Source organism: Hyla sarda, chromosome 1 (assembly GCF_029499605.1).
Source record: "Hyla sarda isolate aHylSar1 chromosome 1, aHylSar1.hap1, whole genome shotgun sequence".
NCBI classification, from domain to species: domain Eukaryota; kingdom Metazoa; phylum Chordata; class Amphibia; order Anura; family Hylidae; genus Hyla; species Hyla sarda.
Genome location: NC_079189.1, coordinates 578085765 through 578101472, shown reverse-complemented (window position 1 = coordinate 578101472; position 15708 = coordinate 578085765). Strand labels below are relative to the sequence as shown.

The 15708-nt window shown below is 45.9% G+C and overlaps 1 protein-coding gene across 1 annotated transcript in view; it reads right to left on the bottom strand.

Annotated features, from left to right (window-relative positions):
• The window catches only part of ST8SIA3 (ST8 alpha-N-acetyl-neuraminide alpha-2,8-sialyltransferase 3), a 33964-nt gene extending 19763 nt beyond the window's left edge, over window positions 1-14201 (bottom strand). The window contains exon 1 of the mRNA XM_056544840.1: window positions 13646-14201. Coding sequence (XP_056400815.1) covers window positions 13646-13824 — 179 coding nt within the window. The 5' untranslated portion in view covers window positions 13825-14201. The remainder of the gene's footprint in view (window positions 1-13645) is intronic.
• Between the last annotated feature and the right edge of the window lie 1507 nt (window positions 14202-15708).

The window sequence follows — 15708 nt, the reverse complement described above, 5'->3', positions numbered from 1 at the left end:
GGAATCCTGGGAAGGCGGGAACAAGGGTCAGTGGGATGACCCTGAATCACATGCAGCATACACCCCTGTGATGTCACAGCCCTATATAATCGGCAGCCATATTGCGGCCAGTCACTTCAGCTTTTCATTGCAGAGAGATAAAGAGGGACAGAAAGCGCTGTGTTGGACAGAAAAGCTATTTTCCAGCAGCGATTCACCTACTAGCCACATCAGCGTTCTGTTGCACAGAGAAAGGGACAGAGAGCAGTGTGTGTTTCACAAAAAAGCATTCTTACTGCAGCGATTCACCTCCCAGTCACTACAGCATTCTATTACAGAGAGGGACAGAAGTTCGTTGCACAGAACAGCAGCGATTCAGCTCAAGCACAAATCCTGCATAGAAGCACTGTTAGGGAAAGGAGTGAGATTGAGAGGGAAAGTACAATTTTGGGTGTAGTACACCGCGACTGTGTGCTGCAGCACGGGTGTGTACTGCTGGTGTTGTACACAAAAACTTTTTTAAGCGTACTGGAGCGCATTGTCCTCCCGTCATAAGTGCATACCACATACGCACATCTAAGTGGTGTACTATCTTGTTCCTGTTAAAGTCTCGAGGGCCTTTATACAGTGAAAGGCCAGGCAAAAGTACACACCTGCTGATGTTGTAGACAAATACTGTTTTAAGCGTAGTAGAGCGTATTGTACTCCCCTCATATACACACTTAGTATGTCAGGCAGAGAAGTGCCAGGACGTGCACAGAGGAATCAGGAAGAGGTCCCAGCAGACTAGGGGCAAGTGGCAGCAGGAGATGCCGCGAGAGGCCTGAGCTCCCGGTATCCGCTAACGGTCGTGTCTTGACCAGCAAATCATCTGCCATCATCGATTGGTTAACTTGGTCATTCATTTCATCACAAGTGACATCTGACACCCCCAGTCAACAGTCGGTGGGTTCCTCAGACACAACCCTCAGTTGGCATGGCCCGGGAGCAGTCTGTGTCTTCCCATTGCCTTTGTCCTATGCTGTTCCCTCCCCTACAGAAGTATCTTATTCTGTGGGTTCAGCTCCACTATTTAGTGAGGACGATCTAGAGGACAGTCAACAGCTACTGCCCAGCCAAGAAGTGGAGAAGACATCTGCCGCTTCCTCCGCTAGGCGGGCAAGTAGCGATGAGGAGAGTGGCGTGGGAGGTGGTGTTGCGAGCGTTCAGACTCCTGAAGCAGACACTGTTGAGCAACCTGAGGAGGACATCAGTGAAAAGCCGACACAACTCGATGATGATGAAGCCGATCGCACTTAGAAGCCGGGTCCAGAAGGGGCTTCATCGTCATCAGGAGAAGAGGGTTGCAGGTTACCCGTGAGGCAGCAGCTGAAATAGCAAGGTAGTAGCATGGTTGGCAGTCAGCATGGTGACAGAAGTGGAAAGTCTGGATCCAAATGTGCCCGGGGTAGACCACCTGCTTCGCGGCAGCTTACCTTCCCCGGAGGTAGTGGTACAGGGGTTCCTGTAGTCGGCGGCAGTAGTAGTCAATCAGTGAGGACAGTTGGTGGGAAAATCAGCTACTCGTGGTGTGGCAGTTTTTCATCAAGCATCCGGAGGAGGATAACATGGCCACATGCAAGATGTGCCGGCAGAAGGTGAAGCGTGGCCAGGGTCCCAATGTTGGCACCAAGGCCCTGCGTCAACATATGCAGCGTCACCACAAAGTGGCCTGGGAGAACCGTGGCATCAATGTGGTGGTCCAGCCTGCTGCATCACCCAGTGGCACGCCGCTCCCTGTTTTAGCCAGCCAAGGCTCCACCACCTCAGCTGAAGGGAGGTGTGTCATAGCCATCTTCTGTTGCTCCAGATGCTCCTGCTCCTCCTACTTCGAGTCAGTCATTCTGCCAGCAATCTATCGGCGAAGCCATGTCCAAGAGACAACAGTATGCGCCCACTCATCCAACTGCACAGAAGCTGAATGTGCTCCTGTCCAAGTTGCTGGTGCTGCAGTCCCTCCCTTTTCAAGTGGTGGACTCTGCATCTTTCAGGGAACTGATGGCTTGTGCCAAGCTGAGGTGGAGAGTCCCAAGCCATCATTTCTTTGCAAAGAAGGCACTACCAGCCCTTCACAATTTTATGGAACAGAAGGTGGGCCAGTCCTGGAGCCTGTCGGTGTGTACCAAAGTGCATGGCAGAGCCAACGTGTGGAGCTGTAACTACGGGCAGGGACAATACATGTCCTTTATGGCCTGCACAGCTACAACAGCAACTTGGACAGCTTCCGATTGTTGGTCCTGTGAACTCCGCCTCCTCATCCTCCACCGTCTCCTCAGCCTCCACTGAATGGACAAGTCTCAGTGCCCCTTCAACATACAATGGGTGCAGGGCACGGCGGTGTCATGCTGTTCCTCACATGGTTTGCCTTGGCGAACGGCGTCACACAGGGGAGGAACTGCTAAAAGTCATTCATAAAGAAATTGAATCATGGCTTACTCCCCGAAAACTGGAAATGGGAACCATGGTGACAACGGGAGGAACATCTTGGTCTGCGCTGTAACAAGGAAGCCTGAGCCATGCGCCCTGCATGGCACACGTGTTCAATCTGGTTGTCAAGCGGTTCCTGAAGTCTTCCCCCCATCTGCAAGACATCCTAACAATGGGAAGAAAACTTTGCATGCACTTCAGCCACTCGTACACCGCAAGGATTAACAACGTCATTCCACTGCTTCATTTCCTACAACACATGTTGGAAAAGATGGCAGTTCAGGGCACTGGAGACGTGGCGCCTACATCTCACGGCCACCTGAGCCTTGTGGGGGCTGAACTGGAGGAGGAAGGAGAGGGGCACAGTGGAGCACAGTTTGGGTTTCACGAGATGGGTGGTTTTTCTAGTAATCTGACAGTAGAGTAAGAACAGAAGCAGCTAGAGGAGCTAGAGGGTAATGAGGAAGGCGAGACAGAGGACCCAGACACACCATTGCAGTATGCAGTGGAGATGGAGGCAGGGAGTCCCTCCGAGTCACTTGCACAAATGGAACGATGCATGCTCACTTGCTTGCGTAGTGACCGCCGAATTGTCACCATTCAGCAGTGGAATGACTTCTGGCACTCCACCTTATTGGACCCTCGATACCGGAACAAAATGGGGGCCTTTTTCACACCCACTAAGAGGGAGGACAAACTGACCTACAACAGAGACATCCTACATAGTCAGTTAGCCGATGCCTATCTGGCCCATCGTCCAACCTCTCGCAGGTCTGACTTGGGGGGCCCTCTGCACTCACCTTCCACTGCCATGAGTCTACAGACGCTGATGAGTAGCTTTCTTCACCCTCATAGTGAAGCAACTCATCAGCAGCAGGTAGTCATGGAGCAGGACCTGAACCAGTAGGTGGTGGCATACCTTGACATGACCATGCCAACACAACTTGAAGATCCACTGGAACTCTGGGCAGCCAAACTTGATTTGTGGCCGCAACTAGCAGAGTTTGCCCTGGAAAAGCTGTCCTGCCTGGCCAGTAGTGTGCCATCAGAACGGGTGTTTAGTGTGGTGGGGGCCATAGTAACCCCAAGGAGAACTCGTCTGTCCATTAAAAATATGGAGAGACTGACCTTTTTGAAGATGAATCAGGCATGGGTCAGCCAGGATTTCCACCCACCAATGCCTAATGCATCAGAGTAGATTGACCATGGTGCTACACCAACACTTCACAAATATAGATAGTGCAAAACATGTTTAAGGTGCTGCTTCCTATTTACAGACATTCCTCCACATCAGACCACAAGTAAGTATTGAGGATATGCATTAGCAAAAACTTAACTTTTCTTAGGATAAAATATATGTACTCAAAGTTTTTTTTTAAATCAAACAAAAGGAAAAGTGTGCAAAAAACACCATGTGCCACCTATACCACCAAGTATTCATGTCATGCAAAGACCTCTAAAAGGTGGAAGGGAACAACATATGGTCCATTGTAACCGGTGGGGGGAAAAACTTCTTCTGTAAGGCTCTACTCTCGCATTATTAATTTCCTTCTTGGCAAGTGTTACTTGCCATAAAAAGGGTGGCCCCACACAGGAACCTCTCCCTATTTCCCCCTACAAACACTGTCATTTCCTAGGGTATTTAGGTGGAAATAGATAGAGAGGGAATTGATAGGGTGAGAGTAGGGCCTTACAGGGGAAGTTTTTACCCCCACTGGTTACAATGGACAATACGTTGTTCCCTAACACCTTTTAGAGTTCTTTGCATCACATCAATACTTGGTGGTTGTTACGCCGAGCGCTCCGGGTCCCCGCTCCTCCCCGGAGCGCTCGCTACACTCTCTCCGCTGCAGCGCTCCGGTCGGATCCACTGACCCGGGGCGCTGCGATTCTGCTTCCAGCCGGGATGCGATTCGCGATGCGGGTAGCGCCCGCTCGCGATGCGCACCCCGGCTCCCGTACCTGACTCGCTCTCCCTCGGTCCTGTCCCGGCGCGCGCGGCCCCGCTCCCTAGGGCGCGCGCGCGCCGGGTCTTTGCGATTTAAAGGGCCACTGCGCCGCTGATTGGCGCAGTGATTCCAATTAGTGTCTTCACCTGTGCACTTCCCTATATCACCTCACTTCCCCTGCACTTCCCTGCCGGATCTTGTTGCCATTGTGCCAGTGAAAGCGTTCCTTGTATGTTCCTAGCCTGTGTTCCAGACCTCCTGCCGTTGCCCCTGACTACGATCCTTGCTGCCTGCCCCGACCTTCTGCTACGTCCGACCTTGCTTCTGTCTACTCCCTTGTACCGCGCCTATCTTCAGCAGCCAGAGAGGTTGAGCCGTTGCTAGTGGATACGACCTGGTCACTACCGCCGCAGCAAGACCATCCCGCTTTGCGGCGGGCTCTGGTGAAAACCAGTAGTGACTTAGAACCGATCCACTAGCACGGTCCACGCCAATCCCTCTCTGGCACAGAGGATCCACTACCCGCCAGCCGGCATCGTGACAGTGGTGTAGGTGGACCTTTGTACACCTTTCCTTTTGTTTGATTAAAAAAAAAAATTGGGGTCCTATTTTATCGTACGCATATTATTAAAAGTTACGTTTTACATAATGCATATAATACATCCTCAATACTTACATGTGCACACTAACACTTTTACAAAGGAGACCGTTTTCTTCTGCCTACCTGCCTCAGCTACTATTCTGATCCAGCCACCCGCCTGATGCCACACATCTGAGGCCAAGTTATCCCTTTTTCACCTACTTTCGTCACCGGGTACTGGTATTGTCACCTACCACACCGGGTGACTTTCAGGACTCCTGATGCTGCTGATGCCACCTACAGGCTGTCTCATTCTGTCACCATATGTTCTCCTCATGCTGATGACAGCTCCAGGCTGTCTCATTAAGCCACTATATGGTCTCCTCATGCTGCTGCCACCTCCAGGCTGTGTCAGTCAGCCACTATATGCTGCCGCCAACACCACGCTGTGTCATTCAGGCACTATATGGTCTCCTCATGCTGCTGCCATCTCCACGCTGTGTCATTCAGGCACTATATGATCTCCTCATGCTGCCGCCACCTCCAGGCTGTGTCATTCAGCCACTTTATGCTGCCACAAACTCCACGCTGTGTAATTCAGCCACTATATGTTCTCCTCATGCTGCCGCCACCTCCACGCTGTGTCATTCAGCCTCTATATGTTCTCCTCATGCTGCCACAAACTCCACGCTGTGTCATTCAGCCACTGTATGCTGCCGCCAACTCCAGGCTGTGTCATTCAGCCACTATGTGGTCTCCGCATGCTGGCACCAACTCCAAGCTTTGTCATTCAGCCACTATATGGTCTCCTCATGCTTCCGCCACCTTTAGGCTGTGTCATTCAGCCACTATATGGTCTCCATGCTGCCGCCGCCTCCACGCTGTGTTATTCAGCCACTATATGTTCTCATCATGCTGCCGAAAACTCCACGCTGTGTCATTCAGCCACTATATGCAGCCGCCAACTCCAGGCTGTGACATTTAGCCAATATATGGTCTCCTCATACTGATGCCACCTCGATGCTCTGTCTGGAGTTGTGGTCTTGAGTTGTAGTCTTGAGTTGTTATCTTGAGTTGTGGTCTTGGGTTGTGGTCTTGGGTTGTGGTCTAGAGTTGTGGTCTTGGGTTGTGGTCTAGAGTTGTGGTCTTGGGTTGTGGTTTAGAGTTGTGGTCTAGAGTGGTGTTCGTGAGTCATGATCTTGAATTATGGTCTTGAGTTGTAGTCTTGAGTTGTGATCTTGAGTTGCGATCTTGAGTTGTGGTCTTGCAACAACTAGAGAGCCACAAGTTGGGGATCATTGCTTTAGTACAGCGTTCTTCAACCTCTGTCCCTACAACTCTCAGCATGTCCTGATCATTCAGACTGTTGTTCTACGATAGAAGTTGACAATTGCTGCTGATTCACTAAAAGATGTAATAACCTGCCGCATTGTGCAGCTGCATGATAATCTGATCATAATTTCGCAACGCTTTTTGCAATTGCACTTGTAGTGCAATTGGTGGCCATGGAAAAGCTCGCCCCCAGCTGTTCCTGCACAATGACTTGTGTTACTCTGGAGCACTCCAGTTGTTTAGCTTAATCTGCTCAAACCAGTGGATTTATATGATACACGTGACTATAATTGCGATCGTGCTGCTGGTAAGTGCTCGCATTTAATCTAAACAGGCACAGCAGCTGCCAAATGCCAGATTACCAGCATTTTTACAGTGTGTTCTCTTAAAGCACTGCAATGAAGAACAGAATGGGGGATGGGGGCAGCAGACCTGAGATACAAAGAATCTACACGTTTCTCCAAGACAATTTACAGATACTACCATCCTAATGCAGGTGAATTTTACACAGCTTGGGGCGGGGGTCAGCTGCTTTGTATCCAGGGTATGACCACAGGGCGTTCAATTAGGTAAAATACAATTAAATCTTTGAGCATTCTGATTAAAAGATACTAAATCTGTAACAGGGCCACTAGCTATAATGCCTTATTTTTAGTTCTAGTTTCCCCATATAGAAAAGAGAGACCATACTGGCCCATTAGGTTCCTGGGCCTGGAGGCAACCGCAACCTTCATATTGTTTTGGAATTTACCATTTTAACCTTTCTGGCCCTGCCTTAACCAGAGATTGAAGCTCAAATACATATGGCATTGTGTACCAAATCATTGTCAGATGTATGTCCTACCCATAAATACACTGGTTACACCTTGCCAAACCAGTCCTGGTCTTACCCTCAAGAAAATACTTATTGTTGTATAATATACCCCCTATAGTAATGGTTATACTGCCCCTCTTATGCTCCTGGCAATGGGCTAGTCCAATGGTCACAACCATAGTATCAGAGCCATACTGTCAGTCTCCCAACAACCAAGAGCCTCAGTTGGTTTAACACAGCTGTTGTGCCAGTCACCTTACTGTTAATTTCTTAGTCATGGTCATAGTGCCGGTCTTATAGATATAGCCACAGTGCCAATCATAGAGTCATAGCCATGGTGCCAGTTTACTAGTCATAGTGTCACTTTTATAGTCATAGCCATAGTGCCAGTCTCATAATCATGACCTCTTTGCAAGTCTTAGTTATAACCATTGTACTATTCCAATACCCATGGCCATAATGTACGTCTTAGAGTGATAGTTACAGCCCATGTGCCAGTCTTACCTAAGACCTTAGTTCCAGTATGATTGTTAAGGCTGGCTGTAATGCCAATCTGGAAGTTTCCATTACAGTTCACATCTGACAATCATAACCATAATACCAATCTCATAGTAATGACCACAGTGCCACAATGCCCATCTCCATGTTACAACAATAGCGAATAGCCAAAATGTCAACCTCATAACCTCTGAAACAGTATCAGTATGTCAATGTATCAGTTCCACAGTTATGGGCATGGTGCCAGTCTAAATGTTGAGTTTTAAAACTTTTGGACAAATTTTTTTTATTCCTCGCAAGATTTTACTGACACTAAATGGGAACATTCTTCCCTACATCAAAAGGCTGAAAACCCATACTGTATAAGGCTTCCCACAGTAGAGAGTTTGCTACAATTGTATCCTGTCTAGGCAACTCTGAGCCACAAAGGCTGGATTCCCAGTAAATGGCTCCAGTGATACATTGTAGCAAATCATCGGGACAGTTTTGTTCTCACAGACTTCCTAGACAGGATACAATTGTAGCAAACCCTGAGCTGAGAGGCCTAGCCAAGTGCTCTACCTTTAAATGCAAACAAGAAGGAGAAGGTTTCTGTTCACTGACTGCAAGAAAAGGTCTTGATAATAGTGAGAAATGAAGTACATAATGATAATCTATATATCTATATCTATCTATCTATCTATCTATCTATCTATCTATCTATATATACAGTCATGGCCGTAAATGTTGGCACCCTGAAATGTTTCTAGAAAATGAAGTATTTCTCACAGAAAAGGATTGCAGAAACGTAATATTTGGTTGCACACCCTTTGGAAAAAATAACTGAAATCAGTCGCTTCCTATAAACATCAATAAGCTTCTTACACCTCTCAGCCGGAATGTTGGACCACTCTTCCTTTGCAAACTGCTCCAGGTTTCTCTTATTGGAAGGCGCCTTTTCCCAACAGCAATTTTATGATCTCTCCACAGGCGTTCAATGGGATTTAGATCTGGACTCATTGCTACCACTTCAGAACTCTCCAGCACTTTGTTGCCATCCATTTCTGGGTGATTTTTGACATATGTTTGGGTCATTGTCCTGTTGCAAGACCTGACATCTTGGATGCAAACCCAGCTTTCTGACACTGGGCTGTACAGTGCGACCCAAAATCCGTTGGTAATCCTCAGATTTCATGATGCCTTGCACACATTCAAGGCACCCAGTGCCAAAGGCAGCAGTTTTCGGTAAACAGTAGAATGATGTGCTTTACCAAAAAGTTCTATCTTGGTCTCATCTGTCCACAAGATGTTTTCCCAGAAGGATTTTGGCTTACTCAAGTAAATTTTTGCAAAATGTAGCCTTGCTTTTAAATGTCTCTGTGTCAGCAGTGGGGTCCTCCTGGGTCTCCTGCCATAGCGTTTCATTTCATTTAAATGTCAACAGATAGTTCACGCTGACAATGATGCTCCCTGAGCCTACAGGACAGCTTTAATATATTTGGAACTTGTTTGGGGCTGCTTATCCACCATCCAGACTATCCTGCGTTGACACCTTTCATCAATTTTTTCCTCCATCCATGCCCAGAGAGATTAGCTACAGTGCCATGGATTGCAAACTTTGTGTAGCGCACTGTGGACAAAGGCAAATCTAGATCTCTGGAGATGGACTTGTAACCTTGAGATTGAGGTTCTCAAGTCCTCAGACAGTTCTCTTCTCCTCTTTCTGTTGTCCATGCTTAGTGTGGCACACAGACACACAATGCAAAGACTAAGTGAACTTCTCTCCTTTTTATCTGCTTTCAGGTGTGATTTTTATATAGCCCACACCTGTTACCTGCCCCAGATGAGTTAAAAGGAGCATCACATGCTTGAAACAATCTTATTTTTCTACAATTTTTAAAGGGTGCCAATAATTTTGTCAAACCTATTTTTGGAGTTTGGTGGGACATAATGTCCAATTTGCTCTCTTTCCTCCCTTTTTTGGTTCAGTTCCAATACACACAAAGGGAATAAACATGTATATAGCAAAACACATGTTACTGCAATCCTTTTCTGTGAGAAATACTTCATTTTCTAGGAAAATTTCAGGGGTGCCAACATGACTGTATATATATATATATCTCAATGTGTGTATGTTTCCCCATCACTTCCAAACAGCTAAAGATATTTCCATTTCCACTTGGTACACATCACCCTTACTCACCCTCATTTGCGAAGGTCAGAGTTTTTGTTTAAAGTCCCATACAAGTCTATGGGATATGTATGTTACTGCATAACTTCCAAACAGCTGGAGTTATTTCGATTATACTTGGCCACATGTTACTTATATGTCCGCTAAAAAATAGAATGGGTAGGTTAGGATTAAATTAACTATTCTATTTTTTAGCCCGGGTCTGGGTTTTTGTTTAAAGTCCCATGCAAATCTATGGGAATTATATGTTCCAGCATAACTTTTAAATGGCTGGAGATATTTAGATAATTCTTGGTCACATGTTACTTATATGTCAAATAAAAAAAATATGATAGTTAAATTAATCCTATCCTACCCCCTTATGTGAAGGATAGGGTTTTTTATTTCAAGTCCAATGCAAGTATATGGTACTTCTGGTACCTTACTCCACAAGCTCCAGCTCTGCATCTCCTGGTAACTGCGGCAAATCAGCTAGCAAGCCACACCCTCACAACATGCCATGCCTCATCTAGCAAAGTAACGCTCCTTTAAGCAACTCCCCTTTTATTTTCCACCCTTTTTATGTATTGGTCCGGCTGGCAAATCACACCCACTCTCACAAAGCCACGCCCCCTTTTATTTTCGGCTTACAATATCTTCATCACAACACAGCCCCACCTGAGGATGGAAAATGAGGACGGGATATGAGAACAGGATATAAGGACGAGATATGGGGTTGGGATATGAGGACAAAAGCTTTTTGTTATTGCAAACAGTCAGCAAGCTTGCCAGACACACCTCTAAGCACATCCACACCCCTGGATTCCTGGAATGTGCAATAGTATAATACTCAAATTATATTGAATATTATACACAGGGCCAGCCCAAGACATTGTGCTGCCTGGGTCCAAGAGTGAAATGCTGCCCCCCCCCCCCCCCCCCCAAGGAAAAAAAAAGCATAGTTTCCCCACAGTAAGTAGCATAATTTCCCCACATTAGGTAGCAAGGTTTCCTCACATTAGTTAGCATAGTTCCCCCACATTAGGTAGCATAGATTCCCCACATTAAGTGGCACAGTTTCCCCACATTAGGTAGCATAATTTCCTCACATTAGGTAGCATAGTTTCCCCACATTAGGTAGCACAGTTTCCTCACATTAGGTAGCATAGATTCCCCACATTAGGTAGCATAGTTTCCTCACATAAGTTATCATAGTTTCCCCACATTAGGTAGCATAGATTCCCCACATTAGGTAGCATAATTTCCCCACATTAGGTAGCAGTTTTCTCACATTAGGTAGCATAGTTTCCACACATTAGGTAGCATAGTTTCCTCACATAAGTTAGCATAGTTTCCCCACATTAGGTAGCATAGATTCCCCACATTAGGTAGCATAATTTCCCCACATTAGGTAGCATAGTTTTCCCACATTAGGCAACATATGTTCCCCACATTAGGTAGCATAGTTCCCCCCAAATTAGGTAGCATAGATTCCCCACATTAGGTAGCATAGTTTCCTCACATTATGTAGCATCGTTTCCACACATTAGGTAGCATCGTTTCCCCACATTAGGCAGCATAGTTTCCCCACGTTAGGTAACAGTTTCCCCACATTACGTAGCATAGTTTCCCCACATTAGGTAGCAGTTTCAGACAGAGAGACACACACAAACTCACCTGGCCTGCGCAGCACCATATCCCTCGTCAGACGGGGCCTGGCCGGCCGCAGGCTCGCTATGTTAAAGTGGCCGCTGCACTATTAAACAGCTTGGGCTGCGCCGGCACCGCGACCACTTTAGAACAGTGAGCAGCGGCTGCGCAGTGGCAGGGCCGGCCCCACCATGGACCTAGGTGGTGCAAAAAAAGGAGCAGCAAAGTGCCGCCCATGAAAAGTGCCGCCTGGGTCCCACCGGGTCCCATGGTAGGGCCAGCCCTGATTATACATAAGGTCATAAGTGTCAGTAGGTGAGGCTATCCGGACATGCTAGGAGTTATAGTTTTGCAACAGCTGGAGGCACCCTGGTTGGGAAACACTGCGTTAAGCTGTAACTAGGGTCAAGGAAAGCTGGGTGCTATGCAACTCCTACAATCATATCTATCCAGCTTTCCTAGATTTCTGTGTACATTTCTTCTGCTCCTGTAACTAAATAGAACTTAAGCATATTTGACACTTAAGTCAGTGTATCCCAACCAGTGTGCCTCCAGATTTTGCAAAGCTACAACACCCAGCCAAAGGCTGTCTGGGCATGTCCAGGCTGTCAAAGGCTGTCCTGGGGGTTGTAGTTTTTCAACACCTGGAGGCACCCTGATTTGGGATGCACTGCCTTAAGGAATAACTAGATGACTTTTAAATGAACTCTAAATCAGTGTTCTCCAACCTGTTACTCTCCAGCTCCTGCAAAACCTACATCTCTCAGGGCATGATGGGAGGTGTAGTTTTGCGACAGACAGATTGTTATGCTGACAATTTTTTTTTTATGGGAAATGTCCTTTTGATGTCTACACACCAGATACAGTATCAGCAGCAAGCAGAACTCATGACCCCTATGCCTTATGATCCTCCTCTGCTTCCAACACTGGCATGCAACCCATGGCCCTACAGCTATTGCAGAACTATAAATCCCAGCATGCCCTGAAAACTGTAAGTTGTAGTTGTGCAACAGCCATAGAGACACAGGTTGGAGATCTATAACAGTGGTCTCCCAACTGTGGGCCTCTAGATGTTGCAAAACTAAATCTCCCAGCATGCCTGGAGTTGTAGTTTGGCAACTTCTGGAGGTCCACAGTTTGGAGACTACTGATCTACTATAATCTAGTGACTTTATCAGACAGGAATCAGCACCTAGGACAGCAGCATCTCCTCTCTACTCCACGTCTGTTATCCCAGTGTTTCCCAACCAGGGTGCCTCCAGCTGTTGCAAAAAAAAACGCTCCCAGCCAGCCAAAGGCTGTCCCGGCCCGCTGGGAGTTGTCGTTTTGCAACACCTGGAGGCACTATTGTTGGAAAAAACTGTGTAACAAGTATCTTCTGAGTTACATCTGTGTCAAAGAAAGCTGGGTGCTATCCAACTCCTACAACCATATCCATCCAGCTTTCCAAGATTCCTGTGTTCCACTTTGCTGCACAGGGACTGTTTCCCAACCAGTGCGCCTCAAGCTTTTGTCAAACTACACCCAAAGGAATGCTGGGAGTTGTAGTTTTGCAACAGCTGGAGGCACCCCAGTTGGGAAGCACTGCTTTAAAGAACAGCTGGATGACTTTAATATAAACTCTAAATGAGTGTTACCCAGCCTGTGACTCTCCATCTCCTGCAAAGCCTGCCAGGGAATGATGGGAGTTGTAGTTTTGCATCAGCTAAAGAGCCACAGATTGGAGAACACTGTTCTAATTACTCACAGAGACATGCTGGGAGTTGTAGTATTGCAATAGCTGAAGGCACCCTGGTTGGGGAAACACTGTACTTTCCAATTCAGCATTCACTACCCACCTATTACATCACATGATCCCATAACAATGCAAAAAAAAAAAAAAATTGCAACAAGGAAAGGGTTAACTCCTTCATGATGTCACCTGGGAGAAGCTGCTCATTAGAACATCACTCTGCATCATATGATGAGTGCACAGAACTCCCCACATGTGCGCCTGCGCCAGGATGATGGCCCTGGAATATATATGAGGCAGGTACCATGATGTACAATCTCAGCAGTGCCAAAGCAGCAAATATCTATAGGTGCCATACAGTTCCTGAAGGCCTCCTCCTCCCTCAGAGACTCCCTCTGCTCACCCTACATTGAGTACACTGAGCAGATCCCATTGATACAATGTAACCCCCTCCCTCCCCCTCCCCCCTGATACAATGTATCAATGTGCTACATACCTGAATCCTGCATGGAACATGTACATCCTGGGACCCCCAGCACTGGCATACTTAGGGGTGGTGAAGATGTTGTCCTTCTTCAGGGACACATAGCTGATGAGGGACAGGATGAGGAGGGCAACGCTCAGCATCACCAAACCCAACACACTTGCCACCCTCACCATCTTGCAGATTCTCATCCCTGCCTTGATGCAGCAAACCACATAAGAATTAGGTCGATTTAGGGAGGGAGGGGAAGATAAGAAATAAAAAGAAGAAGAAGAAGAAGAAGAATCCACAGGGAGAGCCCAGAGCCAGGGAGATTTAGCAGGAAGATGGAGGGCAGAGCTGCACAGGGGAAATGGCAGCTGATGCGTCTGTGCTGCTGCTGCTGAGAACCCCCCTCATTGTGCCCTGCCAGCTGCCAGCCTGCCCAGGAATAATGTGCCTGGAATAATGGAGCAGCCTGGTGCAGGCCAATGCATGCTACTCATCTATGGGAGAACATGCAAGGAAAACCCCTCCATACAGCCCAGAAATCCCCCTTCACATAGCCCAGCTCTCCATATGGATTGTAGGAGGAGGCAGGGGGCATGCGTAGTGAGGCACAAGGGTTCCCTCTGCCAAGGATGCCACAGGAGGAATCTGCTCCACAAACACACTGACAATATAGCACTGTTTATTTTTTTTGAACCAATGTGCCTCCAGCTGTTGCAAAAACTACAACTCCCAGCATGCCCGGACAGCCGAAGGCTGTCCGGGCATGCTGGGAGTTGTAGTTTTTGCAACAGCTGTATGCACATTGGCTGGGGAAGCACTGATAGAATATTTAATGACTCCATTCTGTTTATATGATTTTTATTTTTTATGTATAAATGATCACATGACCCAAATAAAATGAATAAAATCACAATAAAAATGGCCCCAGTAGTGCTTTACATAGAAACTGCTTATAGTTACTGTATAGAATTATTTATAATTATGCATAAATGATCATGTGACCCAACAATTGAGTAATGGTATAATTAATACAATTGTTTTTTTGTTGTTGTTGTTGTTGTTTTAGTGATGGCCATGCTGAGAGATGAAGTTGCTTATGGTTCTTGTTTCTATTTATTTCATGTATAGATGATGTATCATGATCATGTGACCAAACAATTAAATGATAAGATGATTATATAAGCGTCCCAGCAGTGATGTACATCCAAAGTGCTTATAGTTATTGTTTATATTTATTTATGTATAAATGATCATGTGACAAAACAATTAAATGATAAGATGATAATATAAGTGTCCCAGCAGTGATTTACATCCAAAGTGCTTATAGTTATTTGTTTATTGTATATATATATTTATTTATTTTATGTATAAATGATCATGTGACCAAACAATTAAATAATAAGATGATAATATAAAAGTGTCCCAGCAGTGATTTACATCCAAAAGTGCTTATAATTATTGTTTATTGTTTATATTTATTTATTTTATGTATAAATGATCATGTCACCAAACAATTAAATAATATAAATTAATAAATAAATAAATAAAAAGTGTCCCAGCAGTGAATTACATCCAAGGTGCTTATAGGTATTGTCATTGTTTATATTTATTTATTTATATTATGTATAAATGATCATGTGTCCAAACAATTAAAGGGGTACTCCGGTGGAAAACTTTTTTTTTTTTTTTTTACATTTTGAAATCAACTGGTGCCAGAAAGTTTAACAGATTTGTAAATGACTTCGATTAAAAAATCTTGATCCTTCCAGTACTTAGTAGCTGCTGAATACTACAGAGGAAATGGTTTTCTTTTTTGGAACACAGAGCTCTCTGCTGACATCACGAGCACAGTGCTCTCTGCTGACATCTCTGTCCATTTTAGGAACTGTCCAGAGCAGCATATGTTTTCTATGGGGATTTTCTCCTACTCTGGACAGTTCCTAAAATGGACAGAGGTGTCAGCAGAGAGCACTGTGGTCATGATGTCAGCAGAGAGCTCTGTGTTCCAAAAAGAAAATAATTTCCTCTGTAGTATTCAGCAGCTAATAAGTACTGGAAGGATTAAGATTTTTTTAATAGAAGTA